General features: G+C 42.1%; 1 protein-coding gene across 1 annotated transcript in view; it reads right to left on the bottom strand.

The window, feature by feature from the left end:
* The window catches only part of lrpprc (leucine-rich pentatricopeptide repeat containing), a 54,216-nt gene that overhangs the window by 9,015 nt on the left and 25,620 nt on the right, over positions 1-19,581 (bottom strand). The window contains exons 24-30 of the mRNA XM_072677730.1: positions 15,034-15,158; positions 13,960-14,066; positions 7,155-7,223; positions 6,982-7,072; positions 4,605-4,747; positions 3,924-4,071; positions 3,047-3,173 (exon numbers count right to left, since the gene is read on the bottom strand). Coding sequence (XP_072533831.1) covers positions 3,047-3,173; positions 3,924-4,071; positions 4,605-4,747; positions 6,982-7,072; positions 7,155-7,223; positions 13,960-14,066; positions 15,034-15,158 — 810 coding nt within the window. The remainder of the gene's footprint in view (positions 1-3,046; positions 3,174-3,923; positions 4,072-4,604; positions 4,748-6,981; positions 7,073-7,154; positions 7,224-13,959; positions 14,067-15,033; positions 15,159-19,581) is intronic.

Below are 19,581 nucleotides of genomic sequence, written 5' to 3'. Positions count from 1 at the left end.
CAATGTGAAGAACACACACCCAAAGTGATGTCGCCACCTCAGCGCCCTTGTTCAAGTGCATATCTCAGCCTACCCAGCCTAGTGGGTCGAGCCGGTGAACTTTCAGTCCCAACACTGCTTCTTTTGTCTAAGCGTCTCTTGAAGTGTGATTTGAGCCCACGCCTATATACCAAAATCAGAAACCTCCAAAACTTTGAGACTGCTCTGCCATTCTGACCGGTATACGTTGTGACAATTGAGAACTGAATCATGGTTTAAATTTTACATATCACAATAAAAACAGGTTTTCTTTTTTATGTCCATCTGCATAAACGAGAAGATACACAAACCTTCAGCAAGCCTTGCCAGCTCAGCAAAGAGCAATTAACAACATGGTCAACAGCACAAATCTACCAGTTGTTTGTGTTGTACTATGAGAAATAAGCACATATGATTTAACTATTTTTATAATCCGTACCAAAAAGGCGTGAGAACAGGACACTGAATCCACTCTCCTTTTACAGATTCTAGACTTTCTCATCCCTCAATGTTTTTTCTTTTTTTAAACATTTGCTGACCAGATTAGTCCTTCTGCCCAATTGAGCAACCGCCGCTGCTCCTTATCGCCAAGGCGATGGGCCTAGAGCGGGGCACCTCAGCAGATTGCCACTGTAGCTGGGGTCAGACTTCTTATCGAGCCAGGGAAAAATCCCTCTGTCCCCCTCCTCCCCTCCTCATTGGCCCTCAGAGCAGCATGCAATCCCTCTCTCCACTGCTCTATTCCCAATCCTCTTAATCTGCCCGTTAAGTCCTCCACTGCTCAGCCCCGAACACCCCAGCCCACCCCAACATCTGCCAAAAGGCCATCGAAGTCACTCACTCTACCTCGCACACATACACAATGGTTATCAGCACACTTGGGTGTTGCGATTAAGTGCTGCCCAAGCAGGGTGTTGTTGGCTCCGTTTGAACAGACTTGAGATGCTCAGCAGCGGCTGGGCATTAAATCTCCTCATGTTTTTTTTTTTTGTCTTCGTGCAAGTGGGCCAGGGTGTTTCGTCTGCTGTCTTGCGTGCAAGCACTGTCTCAACCCTCCAAGTGACAAAGTGAAAGGAGGGACTACAGGGGTGGAGGAGATATCAAAGACCAATAAATGAATTGCTGATAAAAGGGAATGGCTCTGATATTGGAATTACAGACGGACAGAACCCATAACTTAGAAGCCTAATTTTAGTTCAGCATGCATTTATAGGACACAAGCACTGGGCATTTCCTGTTCTTTTAAAATCAATCCAATTCAAACAAAACAGAGAGGATGCATGGGCCACGCAGGGACGCCACTGCTGTTCCACTGGAATCTTTGTTAGACTGCTACCTAAACCATTACTACTTACATAACTAATTAGGAGCTCTTTACACGTTCATATTAACATGGCAATAATGGATCTGCATAATCTCCATTCTGTCCAGACAAGACCTCTAACAATCTAAAGGCTTCAGTGGTTACCTATGACTAGAGGCGTTATTAACAAGGTGACCGACCCCTGGTTGAAATTCGAACAGAAGTTCTCATAGAGCTCAACATAAAGTTTAGCCTTTCAAGAAAAAGAGCCTGTCAGCTTGCTAAGCCCCCCCAGGCTACAAAAGCTACAAATCATCCATTAACAGATGATCAGCAATGTAAAATACTTTTTTGAAACCATCACATCATAGAAATAGAAGCCTGATCTACTGCCTGACTGAAAATACAGTACTGAAATACTGCCTGACGACGAAGATGGGTGCCAAGTAACCAGATTTGCCAATAAAATATTTATTTTTGAAGCATTTATGATGCTTTTTGCTCTCCGTTGTAGACCAGAAGAGAATGGGGAGTCCTTTCGAGGTTTCTTGCTCTTGCTCCAAGGGAGTTTTTGTTTGAAACTGTCGCCACTGGATTGCACAACTAGGGCTTGGGCACAGAACTCAGCAAAGACACTGAAGCTACACTTATTAAAACAATCAACAAAAAAACCTGTGTCGTCAAGGACAGGTTTTTCAATTTAATATAGTGAGATTTGTTTTCAGTTAAATATTAGGAAAAATGTCATGGTATTTCTACAAAAAAAAAAAAAAAAAAAAAAAAAAAAAAAACCACAAACAGCAAAATTTCACATCAAAAACCCAAGTTGACTTTTTCTCCAATAAGAACAGTGAGATCTGAAGACTGAGAATAACACTGCTATCTAGCAATTAGAGTTGAAACTCAACAAAAAGCACTGCTCGCCATGAAAGCCAATTAGAAACTGATGCGTTTTTTTGCTATACATCTATATCTTTAATATATGAATATTTTCTCACACCCTTTATTTATACTGCCAATACCAATCATCAGTTACTGCCCCTGAAATCCTGCACTGGTGGTGTCTCTAACAACGTAAGAGTATGTGGGGTGCTGGAAAAATGATGGTGAAGGTGCAAACAGATCTATGTACAGCGAGTTCCTCTAGAGTTCACGCAGGGAGAATTTACAGGGCAAGGACCTTTCTTTAGTAAGGATATGCTGAGAGAATGCAGACGTAATCTACAGCACTAAACCCTTCCATTCAGAGAACATTTAGCAGAAAGCACATAATCCGTGCTTCCATTTATACTAATACAACACTAAAGATTTCACTATTACTGAAGTATTACTAATCAGAAGACGACAGCCATTTGTACGTGCAGCCAGGCTTTTTAGAGAACAAAGAGATTATCTGGCTCTATGGAAGACCTAAACTGATCACCCTGTGCTTGTGTGTGAGAAATAGTAAAGAGCGAGATTAAGGGCAGCTGCTTGCTTCAACCGCAGAAGATTTCCTTAGAGGCAACACAGCATACAATAACCAAGACAACGACCCTAAACCTGTGTGCGACACCAAGGTGGGGGGGGGTTGTGGGTGAGAGAGAGAGAGAGAGAGAGAGAGAGAGAGAGAGAGAGAGAGAGAGAGAGAGAGAGAGAGAGAGAGAGAGAGAGAGAGAGGGGGGGCGCAAAAGAATCTAGAGTGTGCAATAACCCTTTAACCCCTTCACACACAGCTACACTCACATGTCTCTGACGGTCATGGCTTCATTTAGCTTGCCTTTAGCCAGCAGGGCCTTGATGAGCAGGTTGTACAAAGCCGAGTCCAAACTCATGTTTTGCTCTTCTGCCTTTTTTAGAATGTTATAGGCATCTGTATAAGGAGGAAACAATGATTAGAGAAGAGGAAAAAGAACGGCTTGTCTACGTTTAAAGTCATTAAACTACGTTATTAGCCAGTAAACAGCAAATATATTACACTTTTAAATGGTAGTGTTTTGTTTTTATTCTATATTTTACAGACATTAAATCATGGATATTAACCGTCTAAAACTATACACACACAAAAGAATTCTCTCTTACAGAACACCACTATAGACAACATTTCCCAGTCCTAACAAAGTTTCTGATAATGCCAGGCATTGGGACAGACTGTAAAACACCGGTGGCACTGAAGAGTAGGGGTGGTGCTTGGCAAATGGTTTGTTACTTCACTAAAGCAAATCACTTGTTATTAGTAGTTATATGACAGAGTTAAGGTCAGAGGAAACCATAAAAAGGCATAACTGTTCAATTAGTCAATTAACTGGACAGTCAATGCTAAGGATTTCCATTTGTTTTCCGATTCACAAAGTAATTTCTCACTCCAGTCTAATTCAGCTTCATCTGTGTTAGCACACAATCAAACAGTAGAGAAGCTAAAATTGGAGGACCAGCTGATATACTACACAAAATATACATACACACTGTCCAATATAATCATGTAACAGCAGCAAAAAGAGGAAATGGATGAATAAATGTTATTCATGTTATTAATCAGAGTTATTGTGGTCAAATTAAAAATAAAAACAAAAACAAACAAAAAAAAAAGTCAGCACCGACATTCAGTAGTTAAAGGACATACCTTGGACTTTGCCTTTCTTGGTGAGAGAAATCAATTTGTGCTTAAATTGAGCAAACTGTACTTCCTGTTTCTCCATTACTTCCAAGGCTGTGTCTTTAGGTTGTTCCTCTGAACTATTCTCAATGGCTTCAGGTTGCTCATACCAGACCTGCAAGTGCACACACAAAGTACTGAACACACCTAAGCACACAAGATGATGCAAATCCTTGCTGAAGCATCGACAGAACAAAAATCAATGTAATTCACAATTGTGAAATGTAATTGTGATTGTAATTGTGTAATTGTTATTTACAACAATGTAAAATCACAATTGTAAATAAATTTAAGTGAGTTCCCAATTTCGCGGAGGGGCGGTGACTGAATACAGCTGCATTAACTGTAGGCATTAACTCTCAGATTTTGCTCGTCTCATCCTAAAACCCAATTACCACTTGTACTGTAAAAACCAAAAAGATTAAAAAGATTAAGGGTCAAGCCAACAGAATAACATTAAATATTAAACTGACCAATTCAGACAGGTTTGGCATTTAATAGATATTTAATGTGCTTGGATTCTGAACTGTGTTGAGAGACATGCTAAGAATCAGTATTCGGGTTCAGAATAACTGCACGGCCTGCTTGTGCGTGAAATACAGCTATTCTTTCATTTAGACATTTATTAATTCATTTATTTATAGATACCTCAGGCACATCAAAGGGCACCTCCTGATTGTTGTTCTTGAAGACATCAGCAAGTAGGCGCAGGGTCCTTTCTCTGGGAATTACATTCTCCTCCTGCATCTTCGTCCATGTTGCCTCTGCCTTACACCAGTTGTTTGTGTTCACTGGAGAAACCGGGATTACAGGGTTAGATTTAGATCACATGAGCTCATCGTGTTCATGCACACACAGACTTCTATTAACAGGCCATCTCAACAGGAGATCCACCCACTCCCTTTATAAGTAGTGAAGCTACCTCTGGAGCTACTCAGACAAAAAACAAGGTTCCTAGCAAATCCTAATGCACAGTTACTCTCATAATAAACCAAAATCAACTATGTGACCTGGGTAAAATGGTTGGAGACCCACTAAAGAACCTTGGACATAAAATCCAATTGGGAATTCTCAGTGAACTCAAATATCCCAGGGTAATAATAATAATAATAATAATAATAATTCACCTGACACTTCATGCGCAAGCAAAAAAGTAATCTTGCAGAAGGTTAATAATAAATGCCAGTTTTTAACTTCTGACCCGGCAAAATAAAATGTTTGAGGTGCGCTAGAGAACATGTAAAGAAGCCAGAGGAGTTTTAGAAACAAGTGCTATGGATCGATGGGGTTTTGCTGCCAGGTGCCATGGCAATTTTGCATGGTGGAAGGTGGAAGGAAGACTGGCGTCCATAGAACATAATGCAAATGGACAAATCATCTGTTAAAAGGCTGAAACTAAGAAAAGGATGGTTTCTAGGGGTTTCTACAGAATAATGATCCAAAGTATTTACAAAACCTACAATTTAGTACCTAAAAGACAGAAAATCCGAAGCCTTTAAAAAAGATCCTCACAGTCACTGGACTATGTCCTGAGTCTATAACGGTGCCCAAACCTATTTACAGGCCTAATGAATGAATTGCATATTAGAAAATCACATGGTCGATTAACCAAAGCATCACATCACCACCTCAACCATTTTCTATTGATGTAAAAAGACAAAAGCACTGATTTTGAAAAATCACCTGAAACAAAACCTCTATTGTAACAACTTTCATTTTTTAACTTTGCTTTGGTTCTCCTGTAGTGTGTAGATTTGTTAAGGAGAGGTTTTGTTATGACTGAAGATTAATAATTTGCTTCGAACAGGGTCATGTGCTGAGAGAGGATTCCTTTGTTGGAGAGCAGAGAGTATGGTGATTGAGCTGGAAACTCTGTATTGAGATTAACTGCATCAAACAGGAGTTTCTCTTTCTGTTTTCACTTGATCTCTCTGCTGGAAGCCACTGCAGACACTCAGCTCCATGCTGGGAGAACCATCAAGTGCTGAGAGGCTAAAATGTCTGTGTTAGAGGTGCAGTCTCAGAGTCCCCCCCCCCCCCCCCACCCCCCCGCAGCACTGCCCCACTGCTAGAGAAATTACCAAAGTTCTGCACAATTATACACAGTATCACACTTACCCACTAACACACACACAAAGCAAGGTCAACCTTCATCACTATAGACACATCTATAGTTCAATTATATAGCATTTGAAATTATTCAAGTCCTGCTGCATGTTAGGTTTATTAGCAAATTTCACAGACTTTCAGCCATTCCAGTAATTGAATTATTCAACCCAGTCGTGACAAGCATCTCTGGTAGTTAGTAGAGCACCCTTTTGCTGTATGACCTGCTGCAAACATGAAGCATAGTCAAATGCCAGCTTCTGGCAGCATTGTACAAAAATTCTTGGCCTCTTGGGTTCAATATAGGCCTCTTGGGTTTGTGTTCTGCAACCCCACCCCCAAATCCCACCAAAAATTTTATGTGGAGTTCATATCATGGCAACTGGGATGACCACTCCAGAATCTCCCAAGGCTTCTGAAACCAAGCCTTGGTGGATTTGAGGTATGCTTGGGATAGTTGTCCAACGATGCTCAAGCTTCAGCTTCCTCACAGAAGGCCTAATGTTTTCTCCTAGGATTTCCTGATACCTAATTAAATCCATCTGCAGGTTTCCAGTGCAAGGAGAAGTAATAGAGCCCCAAAGTATCACACAGCTACCGCCAACTGTAGGCAGGAGTGACATACCGCTGATCTGTAATCCAGAAAAGATCCAGTGTCTTCGCAGCGCTCCATGGAACAGAATCCCAAAATTCAACTGAAACTTTTTGGGTATATTTGGATCTGCGGTACGTCTGAGGGAGGCAGCACGCAAACCCAAGAATTAGAGGACTGGAGGCCACTGCCCATGAGGAATAGGCCAAGATTCTTCAGGAACACTTCTTTGATTAAGATGTTTGCAATAATCCAAAGTTCACACATTTTGCTAATACACAATCCATATTTATATACCCACAAAAATATTTACAAAGGAAAACTTACCACAGAGGCGGAGCAGGTAGTGGTACATCTCATCTCTGTCGCACTCGAACAGCTTTTCTGTCACATCCACAAAGTTCTCTAGAGTCTCCATCTACCAAAAGAGACACAGACATTGAGGTTTTTAGGGAGTGTAATTGCATGCAAATATGAGTGTCAGTAGAAATGTGTCCTACCTGCTTGCCAGCAATGCACTTCTCTGCAAACCACTGCAGTTTCCCAGGCCTTGCCCTTAAACCAGGGGTCTGTGATTGGGGGGACAAATTGGCACGGCTTTAACAAAAGCATGTATTTCACAAACCGACAAATTCAGCACATCTACCTTAAAACAAATCAAAGCTGCCACTAACTCCCAATCAAGAGTAAATAAGACTCTGGTGCTTACAGCACCTTAAACAACTGACGTAAAGTTAGACTGCTGCAGTGCTGTACTGAGCCAGTCAACTCATGTATGCAGGTATGGCAAACCAACAAGACTGAAAGTACAGATTATTATTAATTTTGTTTTATAAAAAGGGAATTTTTTATGTGACTAGAAGTGCAACATATGGTACTACATTGTTTAATACACACTTCGTAACGGCTATTCTGAATAGAGGAAAGGAGGAGGGAGGGGAGAAATTTATTTATTTATTTAAATTAAAAAAAATAATAATAATAAAAAAAAATAAAAAAGGTACAGGTCACTGGTGTATTCTATGGAAAAAGTTTGATGAAACAAAACTAGCACATGCAAAACAACAAAGGGCAGAGAGGAGGGCAGCAGGATTGTATCTCTCCTTCACAGATTCTGAAGCCGAGAACCCATCTTAAACTCTCTCTCACAATCTGTCAGTATGCAAGACCCTCGTCCCTCAAGCCTGTAGTCCTCACACAATATCATACAGACAGCATCAAAAGGAACCAAAGCCAGGGAATTAAGTTCTTACACAACATCCCCCCCCAGGCCAAATTCAATTCTGCTCTTCTCTCGCTCACTCTTAATCTTCTTTAGTGGACTTCAATTGCTATGAAGTTCTTTTTTTGGGTCCTGCTTGCTAAAAATGGTCCAATAGCCTCCAGGCCTGCTTTGCGCCCTGGGTCAAATCTCCTAGAGTAAATCCACAATGACGAAACCACACACACACACACACACACACACACACACACACACACACACACACACACACACACACACACACACACACACACACACACACACACACACACACACACACCTTTTACTTGGCCCAATCCTCAAAAGGACATCTAGTCCAGATCATGTCAGACCAGTGAGCATGCTGAGCATGTATTAATGCACATCTGGGCAGGAGTCTGTGTACTAGACATCCACACAAGCACCCACTCACTCACTTTACATACATGGAATATTAATAATTGATATGAAATGAATTATATTGAATGCAATAAATTAATAAATATCTACAAAAAGCCACTGCTGCATCAGAATGCTATGAAAGAGGGCTTTGAATCTAAAAAGATGAGATCTGTTGACAGATACAGACATGTGATGGCACCCAACACAGTGTTTGTAATAATATAGGATATTAGGTGCATGGTTAGGAAGACTAATAAATACTAATAATTGTGTCTATGCCAGGTAAGGTTGGGTTGAGTGCCATCCCATGTCTATTTCCTAACTGTAGTTTCCCCAACAAGAGGGCGAGAGAAATAAGAAAGAAAGGGGGAGGGGAGAAGAGAGAAAGGCAGCCGGTCTTTCGGTTATAGGCCAGGTTACCTCAGCTAGAGTTACTGTCCTAGCCCTGTAAAGCTTGCATATCGGGCCAGTTTGTGAAGAGATAAAGTAAAGTAAACTGGTACCAAGCATGATTAGGGATGCTGAACGCTTTATTTCATTTACCAGCTCTTCCTGACAGCCTTCTAATTAGTAGCACAACGATACACTATTGACAATTATGGTCAACTGTTAATGTTTTTTAGAAATAAATAAATAAATAACAATAACAATAATACTTAATTATCGATTAAACACACCTAACATTGACATTAGCAAACTGCGTCAATCCTAACACCACTAACATCAATACACATGCTTCAATAAACATCAGTAAAGTAATGGTTTGTATTGGGAAGGTTACTAATGTACAGGTTATAGATTACTAGTTATCCTGTAAACAATTTAATACATAATTAAGCTACTTTAATTACTTCATCAGAAGAATGTAACTTCCATTTACATAGAACATCATAACTTTGTATTTACATTTGATTAAGTTTGATTTGGTGGATACAGAGTGTGGGCTGAGAGAAAAAAATATATTATATAGAATATATATAGCGAAGACCATTTTCATCAACCTTCACACTCTTCTCTCTTTTACAGACATGGTTCCTTATCGCTCATAGCAACCTTATTTGTTATTTTTAATTCATGAAGAGAATTGCATTTATTACCTCCACTCTTCATCTGTGAAGCTCAGTCAGTCACTTCTAAACGTATTCTCATTTCATTCATACCTTCTACTAACAGCACATTCAAACCCTCTATCCCTCATGTGTCTTTTTAAACACAGGTCACACACACTCCTGAGCGGTTATACACCCACCGTTATCCTTTAGTGCTGCTGCATAAGCATCCTAATTACATCAAATCGTTTACCTTCGTTTCACTTAATTACCCACCATTATTAATAATCTCACAATTACAGACACACAAAACCTGCAGAGCCACTCCAGCACTGCACTTACAGCCCCTACCTGGGCTACAACTGATGTCTGCATGTGGCAACGCTACTTACATATCACTGCTTTTAATTAGCCCGTGGAGGATTGAGGAGTAGCCCTACATTAAAATGACCTAGCCTGGTCAAGCCAGAAGGGCTTTTGACCTGGTGGTCGCCTACGAGGAGCCCACTCCTGGTTCTGCTAAATGAGCCTCCATTAAATGTAAGCGTCAAGTGCGTTTATGGTTAAGAGGTGGGAAAAGTTCAGGGATGGAAACAATAAGGGGGAACTGGGCATTGAGACTGGCAAGAGAAATGTCTCCATTATTATTTATTTTAAAGTTTATTCTTAAGCTCAGTACCAACTTGCACTCTTGTAAACAAGGACCACAAGGCCAAAGGAGGTCCCATTCCACGCTCTGACGTTCACAGGAACTCCTGCAACCACCCTTAGTTGAGCCTTTGGCGAGGACTGCTCAATGCAGACTCCGCAGCAACCTCTTACCCAATAATCAGAGATACAGGTGAGGACCTGATGTGCATATGCAGTGTCAAAAGAAGGAAGTGGGACAGCCATTTTATTTATTTATTTTTTTTAATATAGAGAGGATGACATATCCAGTCCTAAAACCCTGAGGTCCTAGGTCCTCTACATCTGCACAATGTTGACTGGGCCACAGGGCTTAGGGTGCCTTTAGAGATAGGCCTTGAGCCACATGTTCTCCACAGTACTAAAAGGACTCAATAGTGGAACTCCAAGTGTTCATTTTCCAAAGGCTCTATGAAGAACCATCTGCAAGGGGTTTTCCTTGTACATGAAGAAGCACTTAACAGTTATACAGGAAACCAGTTATGTATGTAACTGTGGTTATGCGAGTAGTGGATGATCCCCAGGGGGGTACTTACAAGTGGATGGTCTAGAACTACAATACCCATGCACTGTACACAACAAATGTATATAAGCATGTTGCTGGCTTGGAAACGTCCGGGCCTCATCTGTTCTCACGCACAGAGTAACCAGAATCCATAAACTACTGACAACTAGTATTATATTAATTTGCATCTTCTGTACTTAGACATGGATGCTGAGGACAGAACAGCTGGTGCAACAACATTAACATTTTAGATTTCGGAAAACCTGCATAGCGAAGACCACATGGTCAATGCAGGAGAACAGTGGTGTCTTGTGGGTGGTTGGCCACCTCGTGAGCCAGTCGATTTGAGTCTAATAGCCTCAGTTTTTAAAGCAATAGTCTTTTACTTCTGCTTAAAGAGCTGGTCAGTTTATTTAGCCTTACTGTAACACCCAACAACCCTCTAATATTGCTCTACCACATCAGCCCACATGAGATTTAGGGGTGGCTCAAAGTGAGAATTACACTTCCCAAATGAAGGGGGAGATCTGGGGCAAGAAATACCAATTCTTACATAACGCTGCTGCTTGTCTCCATGTCACATAAGAAAGTGCCTCAGATTACATAATCTGTTAGAGACAAGCCATTAAAAAAATGAAAATTAATAAATTAAATTAAAAATGGGTGTATTTTGGTGTTAAAGAAAAACTAGCAATTTATATCCACCAAATTATTGCTTTAAGCCATGTTAATTACTAATAGTTTCAATATTCAATAAATCAATTAACTAAAAAGCTAGAGACCCTTCATGAGGAACCCTCTGAAATGATATCAACATGTGATGGCGCCCAACACAGTCTTCCTAGCCATACACATAATATGCTACATTATTACAAACACTAATGTAAATACTAATAATTGTGTCTATGGCTAGTAAGGCTGGGTTGAGCGCCATCCCGCGTTCTTCGATGAAATGACGTCGAATAACCCAGAAACCAGAACATGCACAAGACCAGCATGGGATCAATCAATCTGCATTACAGAGATAAGCCACCAGTGCTATGTTTATATTCAGGGCAAAACTAATAGACTAGAGCTCGGAGAGATTGACACATGAATCTTACACCACCAAACAGGCAAAGCTGCTGGATAATACCGCGCCCTTAAGTGACCATCGATAGCTTATCAGCTGGAGTAATACCCAGGAGCCAGGCAAGGGGAATTATCATGACCTGGTAGATCCTGAAACAGAAGCCAAATGGCATGGCTCAAATCCATCAGAACTGTGTGTAGCACAGCAGACAGCGTCTTAGCTTGCACACCCAAAGCCCTGGACCTTTTTTTTTTTATTTTTTTTTTTTTTTAATGTAAGCTTCTAATACGCAGACACAGGTCTACTGCCAGAACAAAGGCCTAAGAGCTTTGGTTAAAAAAAAAAAGAAGCTCAAAGACATTTGCAAATCAGTACTAATATATATATATATATATATATATATATATATATATATAAAAAATATATTATATATATATATATATATATATATATATATATATATATATATATATATATATATATATATATATATATATATAGTCATTATACTGCATATACGCTCAACAAGCACTTTAGGAATTAAGCACTGCATTAGGAACCCAATACCACCACTCTGTAGAAATCATGTGAAATAGTATAATAATGGACCACACAAGATGTTGGAAATACTCCTTTGGGATTCTGGTCCATGTTGACACGATTACCTTACGCAATTCCTGCTCGGTCTCCTGTTCTACCACATTCCGAAGGAGTTCTAATGGATACAGAGCCAATAACTGGGAAAGCCACTGGAAATCTCACGGTCAAGCTAAAGATACCAGTTCATAAATAGTCAGCAACAACACTCATATAGGCTCACGTAGAGCGATAATAGATAGAAATGGGGCCCAAAGTGTGTTGAACACATTCCCCATGCCACCTTCACCAGACTGGACTGCTGACACAGGAAGGTTGGGTCCGTGGATTAATGCTGTTGGTGCCAAATTTCTGATCCGATCATGTGTGTGCCTGAGATTAATTAGACTAGGCTGCCTTTTTCCAGTTTTCAGCTGCCTTGTATTGGCGAAGCAGTGCCGACTGCAGCCTCAGCTTCCTGTTCATGGCTGACCATAGTGGATCTCGATGTGGTCGTCTGAGGTCCATCTGCCTCTGTGTTTTCGAAAGTTTTGTCCATCCTGATACATACCCTTCTTTTCTGCTCACTCTAATTATACAAGAGCTACTGTAGCCTTTGTCCTCTTCAAACGGTCTGACCATTCTCTGTTAAGCTCTCAATAAGGCGTTTTTGTTTCCAGAACTGCCGCTCACTAGGCGTTTATCCTTTATTACATCTCAGAGTAAACTCTAGAGACTGCTGTATTGAAAATCCCAGGAGATCAACAGTTCGAGAAATGCTCAAACCAGCACTGCGATTCCCATTCCGACGGTTGATGTGAACATTACCTTACATTATTCTGCATCACACTGCTGCAATATGACTGGTCCATTGGATGATCTATAGGTCCATATATACAAGATATATGGCAACTATCATATCCTATTTATTTCCATCCATTATAACGTCTTAATGAATATAAGCATGTCTAACATGTATACACTTTATAACTTTAACACCACAGACCCCAAATTGGAATGGACAATGTGTGTATTTAAATTAGCAGAGGCAGCTGCTTCACTGGCTCTTCGCTGGCAAGTGAACTCAATCCCCACATGGCACCAAAGGACGCTAGCAGTGTTGCATTCAGAACGCCTGGTTAATTGAACATCTAAACGTCTTTGTCTGGGCTATTTCACATCGGACAGAGGCTCTCCCGAGCCCTCTCTGCCTGCGGAAAGACAGCACCTCAAAACTCTTCGCAAACTGAGCGCTTCGAAACACGTCAGGCGTCTCGAAATCAGAGTGCTGTGAAGCTGAAGGATGTGACACGGGATGGGGGGGAAGCAATCCCCAGCAGGCGATTATGTACGAGCACAACAGCAAGAAAAGTCCATTTGCAATGCTCTCATCTTCAAGTCATGGAGTCTACTGACATGAGTCTGGGTAAGCCTCTCTGCATTGACCTTGTGCGTTCTTTTTTTATATATAAATGTATATAAATGATTAGGCACATCTCATTCATGCCCACCTGAGACACAATGCTTAACACCAGAGGTTCAGTAACGTGCACTTGAGCTTAGCTTGTTAAAAGTTGCCCCTTTCATAACCACTTCCCAACATAGCACGCACACCCACATTGCTCTCTTCCCTCCACCTGCTTTTGCCTTCTGTGTGGTATAAATGGTTTTGGAGCGCCGGGCCCAGTCTAATTTAAAAGTGAAAATGGCTGTGTGGCTGTAATTAAGCCTCTTAAATAGCTGTGTGCTTTGGACACAATAGCAGCAGTCCCACCTCAAAGATTTTGCGCGCCTCCTTGTAGCGGCCCGTCTTCAGGAAGCCGAAGGAAAGCTCGTAGAGCATTGAGTTCTCTCCTTGATGCCGGCTCACAAAGTCCATGGCTGCACGGAGAGAGAGGGAGAGAGAGAGAGAGAGAGAGACATACACTTATGAGTACATCAATTCTTGGAGCTCTTTTCTCCAGTGGTTATTGTTGTTGCTCTCTTTCAGTGCAGCCAAGCCGGCAGGCTCAGGCTGTGCAAACTTCTTCAAAAGAGCAGCCTCAGCAGTGCAGCACTCAATGCAATCACACTCAATCAGGCTGCAGCCAGGTGTGCTGTTGTGTGTGAAAGACTGAGTGAGTGCATGTGTGCACGAGTGAAGGGTGGTGGGGGCTTTCAAAATCTGAATAAAAACCCATGCCTCTGCATACTATGCATGTAAGAGGTGTGTGTAATTTCTCTCACACACACACACACACACACTAACAGTGATTGCATCCCAATACAGTCAGTCACTGGAGCAGGCAGATCATTCGCCAAGGCTGAAGTAACCTGCTCTTAGAGGCCTGCTATTCATACTACACACAATAAAAAAAATAAAGGTTCTTTAAAGGGTTCTTTGCGCTATGCCATAAAATAAGCACCTTTGGATCCATAAAGAACTTTGCCTGTAACAGAGATATGTGAGCGGTTACAAACATGGTTCTATATGGACGCGAAAGTGGTTTCAGACCCACTTAGAACCACTTGAAGAACCTTTTTACATTCCGACTGAGTCACTTAAATTGAACTCCGTGTGCGAAGGCAAGAGTGGGTAAGGGTATGTGAAAAGGGAGTCGGGAGGGTAGGCAGCTGGGTAGAGTGGTCCTCCACCCCAGCCTGAGGTCTTACAACCTTCACACTCCAAAACACACACGCTCTTCATGCCCCTACAAGTCTTCAGAACAGTATCGTAAACTGAGACTCAGTGCCTCTCTGCAACTCTCACTTACACATAGACCCGATGTGACCACGTAACAAAAGTGGTCTCGGCAGAGCCCCCTCATCTCTTGAGTGATGCACGCCAGTTTCTGTGTCGGTGTCTTACCTTTCTGAAGTAAGTCAGTGTCTCCATTCTCAATCAGGGCACAGACGAGGTCATGGATTCGGGGCATACTGTTGTACAGCTTTTGGCACTCCTCACAAGCTTCCAGTGCTTTAGCCAAATCCCCACTGAAAACACACAAACACACACTTTCAGGTATTGGTCCATCAGTCTGGGTTACTGTCTGTCTTCTTTAATAAAGAACAGCACTGGGTATTGAAGAGGCCATAAGCAAAACTGACCACCAATAGCTAGTCTTAAGTCTCCACTAGCTGTAGTGGGGCAACACGACATATGCTGTTCTGGTCTACGGGCCTCGGCTGCAAGACGCTGCATAAACAACTCAATTCAGGTATTTCTAGATAGGAATGACCAGGATAGTACAGACACACACAGTAAAGTGGCTGCACTAGTTTCTGCTGATGCTTTCACTTACTCTTTTATGCAAGAGAATGCAGCTGGTTTAACTACAGTCACGGACCATGTGCGTTATGACATTCATTTAAGAGGGCTTTGGGTTGTGAAATGCAGCTTGGAGGGATGAAGGAATTTTATTCTAGGAAAACTGGTGGGGGCATTCAAGTGTGATGTGCAACCAACATATTCCAAGCTTGTAAATTCATCACTGATTAATCTTACATTAAAATCCAGTTGAAACTTCTTAATTGTGTTGAGGAGACATGTTTGATTCCTGCAAAACTGAAATTCCTTGGCGTCCAAGCCTGTAAAATATCCGAAATAGCTTTTTTAACCAGCTCCACAGCTGTAGGGGGAGCTCAGATGTGAAAGACACCAATTTTGCATAATGCTGCTTTAAAGGCGCTCTCTGAAGCCACTGCCTGCTCCATTTACACATCTCATTCGGACATTACCTGGGGTTTGTACTAAGAATTGTCAGTTTGTCAATTAAACCTCTTTAACCGAATAGACTAAAGCAAACCTGTGAATCAATTATTCTACTTAGTGTGGGAAAACATTTAATATTTAATAAATATTTGATATGTGAGTGTACAACCTTTGATCTTCAAAATCATGGTCAATCCTAAAAAATGTCTTAATATACAGTAATAATACACTGAACACATCACCCAGCCCAACGCTCCTACCTGCACTTTTATATGGATAAATAACAGGGTTAAACAGAATGCATCAATAAGAACAAGAGCACTACTCAGCCACCAACACCAGGTGCTCAAGTCTGTCGCAGCTGGCAGTGTTTTCTGTTTGCTAAAGGACAAGGCGGCTAATCTCTGATTTTTGAGCTGTATATAAACTTAAATTCAAAGCACTAATCTGAGTAGAAAACAGGGAGCCAAATAGAGCAGATGTGTTATTCAGGAAACGAACATGTAAAATTGTTCTCTGGTTGCGGCCTTAAGGTCAGCAGCCCCCCTCAACTCTCTCGGACCCCACCCTCCTCTCACAACCGACCACCTCTCGCCCCTCACCCCCGACTGGGCTGTTTGACAGAATAAGGCAACAAAATTAGATCTACTCGCCGTGCTCCGTTTCCCTCGCTCCCTCTCCGTACCTAACAAAGAGCTCACTGCTCGCCTGACAGAGGGCTGACGGAGGAATAAAGTGAGGGAGCAGACGAGAAAAACACCACTCCAATCGCTCTATTGTGACTGCAGTGGCAGCCATCAAGTGATTGGGTAATTACCGTGCCAATCACGCCGAGGTCAAAGCAGATAGGGCGCCGGCGGGGAGGGGGCAGCCGGGGTGCGAAAGCGAACCAGTGAGGTTTTAACAGGTATAATTTCTGCGGTGTTTGCGACCCTTGAGATTATACAGCAGGGGCCAGGGGAATGCGGCTCGGACAGGGGTGACCTTGCTTGGGGGGGGGGCTGGATGGGAGGAGGAGAGGGGTGGGGATGGAGACGGACAAAACAAGAGCGGTGATTGAGCCTGGCCCATGACGACACCTCTTAGGCAATCGCGCTTAATTGAAATGAAGAGCGCCAATATTATTCATCAAGCGGAAGTCAAGAGCCAATTGAAACACACACACACACACACACACACACACACACACACACACACACACACACACACACACACACAGCAGTGTGCTCGTATGGAGAAAGTGCGAGAGTGCGAGAGACAAGCATGTTAAGGCAGGTTCATTAACAGAAACAATGTACAAAAGTTTCAGTTAACCTACAACAGCAAAAAATCTAATATAATAAATTATCTATTACAAATGGGGGAAACTACAATTTCTCCAGGTAACATGAATAAATACATACGTAATATACATACGTACATATGTAATTTTAGATAATTTCTATTGGTCCATTAATTATGAAATTAACAAACAAAAACGAACAAACAAACAAACCAAAAAAAACAAAAAAAAACAGTATGTCAAAGTGTAAAATGGCAAAAATGGAGACGCAAGGCTTTTGCACAAGCTTAAAATACTAAGCCCTGCTTCAATTACACTGACCAATTGGCTCTAGAAAAGACACACTCTGAAAATATTTTCCCTCTAATGAATCATTCGTAATTAAGTATATTTGATTAATAAGCTAATAAATAGAGCGAAAAACAAACAATTGAATGTACAAACCTTTCATTTTAAAGTGGAAAGAATATATATTAGTTTTATAGAAAATAAAAACTTTAAAAGATCACTTCCGAACTATGTATGATATGAAGCCCCTTAAAGCGCAATTATCCCCCTTCAGAATTGATAACGACCCTTTCTAGCGACCACACTCCTCCACCTCTCCCCCCCCAAGGAAAGAAAAAAAGCTTAACCATGTTGAAGGCTTCATAATTTCCCTGGATACAATTTAGCTGTCACTGGTGTTCAGCCTTCCCGCAACATGTACCCGTTAATGTCACCAACTTTGCATGTCAAGCACTTTCCAGCCAATTAAGTTGCAGGAGAATAAAAAAAACGAACGTGAGTGAGTGCTTTGCGCAAAGAACCTGAAGAATTAGACAAGAAAGCTCGTTTCATCCTCCTCTCCCCTCCCCTCACTCGCTCGCTCTCTCCCTCTCGTTCCCTTTCTCTCGCCCACCTCCTCTTTTGTTCCGCAGACTGGCACCCATGTTATCATCCATTCTACACGTTCTCAAAGAGGGAGACCACTAAATGGGTGTCTAAAAGAAAGAGCGTGTGAGGGACGACTTCCAGATTTGTGATCCATGATTGAGTTTCAGACTCGTAGGGCACGGCTACGGCTCTTCATTCCCTTCACAAAACCAAGCCTTGCCAACCTGTACCCCTGCTTTTCAGCTGTCTTAGCTGACACTTTACACCAAGCAGATCCGCAAAAGCTCTGCAGACATATATCTTTGTCAAATGTGATTTTGTGTGTGTGTGTGTGTGTGTATATATATATCACACACACACACACACACACACAATATTTTTTATATATATATATATATATATATATATATATATATATATATATATATATATAAAAAGAGAGAGGGGGGGGGCACCACACTCTTCCCTCTTCCTGCTCAGCTGACAGTCCTGCTCTCCTCCCTTTCTGTTGTTACCATTAATATGTCCCTCCCAGCCCCCTTCCACAAAAGAAAAGTTCCTGCCACGTCCCTTTGTTCGGCTCATTAGGGGAGTGGGGTATGTGATTGGGGAGGGGGGGTCTGGGGGGAGCTGGGTGGAGGATGGATCAGGAGCGGCGGCCGTGGTCGTCGTGGCGACGGCTGTCAAAGTTAATCCCATAGAGAAGTGTTCATTAAGTCATTATAGCTGACACTCTGACGAGATACTGACACACGCGGCTTTGTCCCCCGTCCGCGCGGGTTTCCAAGACGGTGTAGGGAGAGGGGGGAGAGAGAGAGCGACAGAGAGACAGAGAGAGAGAGAGACAGACACGTGAGCATGAGCAAGAGAGCAAGAGAGATGATTGGAAATGAAAGGGAAGCCAAAAAAAAAAAAAAAAAAAAAAAGGGGGACAGGGACTACGGAAGGGTGGAAAAGTTTAGGGGTTGAGGGAGAACAGAAGACAGTGACAGTGCGAGATGAAAGGACAAAGGCAGGAAGTAAGAGACAGACGGGACAGTTCAGTTAACACTGAGACGTGCTTTATGAAGTCGGCCCCATTAGCTGATACTGCTTGAACACAGTAGGAATACCAGCTACCGTTCAGTTGTGTATTACCACCTCCTGCTTAGCCTTCCTCCTAAAGTTGTGGGCAAGGATGTCTGCCAGTCACCCTGTGTGTGAGTGTATGTGTGAGGGTGTGCGTTTGCTTATCTGCCTCTCTGCGGAGAGTTGCCCCAGTCCCCTCATTTCTTCTCACTAATGAACCTGAGCTAAATTAGAAAGCTTATCGCGCGCGAGGCAGCAATTAAAGCTTGTGCCGCGCCGGTGTGTTTGCGCCACTCGAGCGACAGGAAAACAAACAGTCTTGGAAGGGGCACCAAGCAAGCACACGCGCACGCCTGTGAGTGTGTGTGTGTGGGTGTGTATACACGTGTTTGCGTACACACATTGACTCCAACACCATGTACACCCCTGTATTCCCCAGCAGGGAGGGTTACGGTGGGGGGGAGGCACTTATGCACTGC

This window comes from Salminus brasiliensis, chromosome 4 (assembly GCF_030463535.1).
Source record: "Salminus brasiliensis chromosome 4, fSalBra1.hap2, whole genome shotgun sequence".
NCBI lineage: Eukaryota > Metazoa > Chordata > Actinopteri > Characiformes > Bryconidae > Salminus > Salminus brasiliensis.
Note: the sequence above shows the minus strand (reverse complement) of the source record. Positions and strands in the feature narration are given on the sequence as shown.